Consider the following 1,990-nt stretch of genomic DNA (forward strand, 5'->3'; position numbering starts at 1 on the left):
TATGACCCTATCTTCTTTCATTTTGTCCTAGTAGTAATGGACAGCTGTACTTTCTTTTCTATTAATGAAAGCTTATATCTTTGGAAAAAAATGTTGTTATTAGACCATCTCCAGTAGGAAATTCATCCCAGTTTCTGTTTATGACCCACCTGTCATAAAAAATAACTCCACATCAGCTTTTGCGTCATAAACAGTAAATAGGAACTCAAAACATCTCTCTCTTTTTCATTAGGAGGAACTAACTTTAGTCCCTGTTGTGGTCCCACTTAATTAATTAATTAAAATACTTGAAATTAATGTAATTAATTTTTTTCAATAATGTAATTTAAATTTATAAATTTAAAAATAATTCACTATTAAAAGATATTAATATTAAATAATTATGTAATTAATTAATATTTTATACAATTATTTATTTTTTACCTAACTTGACATTTGGCAAGTGTGGATTAGCTAATGGGAATCCTCATTCAGAGGGACTCCCTCGTCTTGAAATGAGTGAAGGAACTCACTTGAGTTCCACTCCAACACTCCAATTCTCTTTTCTCTCTGACAAAATAGTAACCGGGCTCCAAAATTTAACCCGTTGGAGATGCTCTTAGATCCTTTATTTTCTAATAAGTTTACACATATATCTTTTTAAAAAGATGAAAATAAAATTTATTATTTTCATTAGCAGTTAGTCAATAATATTTAAAAGGCCATTTATAACATATAGATTTATTCATACAGATTGAAGAATATTGTGACAAGTGGCATAATAGAGAACAGGCTTGGCAGAATTTTTTCACCTTGTCGGGCTTGCCTATTGAATGAAGCCGGCTAATGAAATAAGGAGCCAAGGTTGCAAATCTCCAATTGGGTTTATGGAGGTGGGCTGCTCCATTGTTTATGTTTTTTCATTTGGGTCATCAGTGGTGGACTCCTTTACTCCTAATTGGGCTTATACATCTTCTACCATGCTTCAGGATTTTATGGAACAGAGCACTGCTGTAATCCCTCTTCTCTGCTCACCGGCGTCGTGTTCCTCACTGCTGGAGTTCGCGACTTGTTCTGCTCTGCTCCGCCGTGTTCTTCTGCTCACGCCGTGCTAAAACCTCTGGTCTGCTCTGCTTGGCGTTCTGTCCATCATACACTCTTCTTTATTTTGATTTGATTCCTTGTTTAATTGTTATCGCTTTTTGGTTGTGTAGATACAGGAGCAGAGAGCTCAGAATAACAAGTCACTCTTCAACGGAAACAAGTTCAGGGCATTTTTAGGGTATAGACTATAGATAAGGTCACACATCGAATGGATGCTTTGCTAATTGTTAATTAAGTGTAGTAATTTTGGGCATATAGTTACATGAATTCGCCAATTAGCTAACATATTGCATACTAATTCATAATTTATATGTGTACTAGAACGCCATAACTATACTTTTCATATAAATTATTTTACATTTTGGCTTACTGTGTATCGGTATTGAAACATATTGTGTATCATGTAACTATGATTTTGAGGACTTATCTATGTGGTTTGTGGTTTTTTTCCTGGACTGTTCCTAACAGAGTGTGAATTGCAGTATGGAGGGTATGAATTGAAAGATGGAGGTGGATCAATCATGAACCTCGTTTGTGCCTCCATCTAGGTTTGACAGATTATAAGTCTCTTCTCAATACTCCCTCTGTGCCTCTTCCTTCTTCACTTCTCATCTTTTAAATCAAAATTAATCAATTTGTCTTAACCTAAATCGTCACATGTTATTTAACTATGTGAACTGTATTGTGAATGGTAAAAAATATAATTTACTGTTTCGTTTATAGATTGGTCTTTCTTTAGAGGGAGTTGAATTTTTATCTCTTCTCTATATAACTTGAAAGGGGATAAATTCGTTATCCTTTTTCCTAGTCCTTGTAGCATTATTCTTGGGAAAAGGACTACATATATATGCAAAATTCATTCATATACATTTTTTAAAATTGTTACTGTACTAGCATGTGGTCAAGA

At 33.9% G+C, this 1,990-nt stretch overlaps 1 protein-coding gene across 3 annotated transcripts; it reads left to right on the forward strand.

The window, feature by feature from the left end:
• Positions 703-1,669, forward strand: LOC107608048. Of its 3 annotated transcripts, XM_021107308.1 has the most exons (4): positions 703-872; positions 969-1,087; positions 1,194-1,250; positions 1,566-1,660. In XM_021107308.1, the coding sequence occupies exons 1-4, from the start codon at positions 813-815 to the stop codon at positions 1,582-1,584; spliced, it is 255 nt and encodes an 84-aa protein (XP_020962967.1). In that variant the 5' UTR covers positions 703-812; the 3' UTR covers positions 1,585-1,660. The 3 variants fall into 3 exon arrangements, with proteins under 3 accessions (XP_020962967.1, XP_016165424.1, XP_016165423.1); XM_016309938.2 differs by having other exon boundaries at positions 703-1,087; positions 1,552-1,669; XM_016309937.2 differs by having other exon boundaries at positions 703-1,087.

The sequence above is a fragment of the Arachis ipaensis genome, chromosome B07, assembly GCF_000816755.2.
Source record: "Arachis ipaensis cultivar K30076 chromosome B07, Araip1.1, whole genome shotgun sequence".
Classification (NCBI taxonomy): Eukaryota; Viridiplantae; Streptophyta; class Magnoliopsida; order Fabales; family Fabaceae; genus Arachis; species Arachis ipaensis.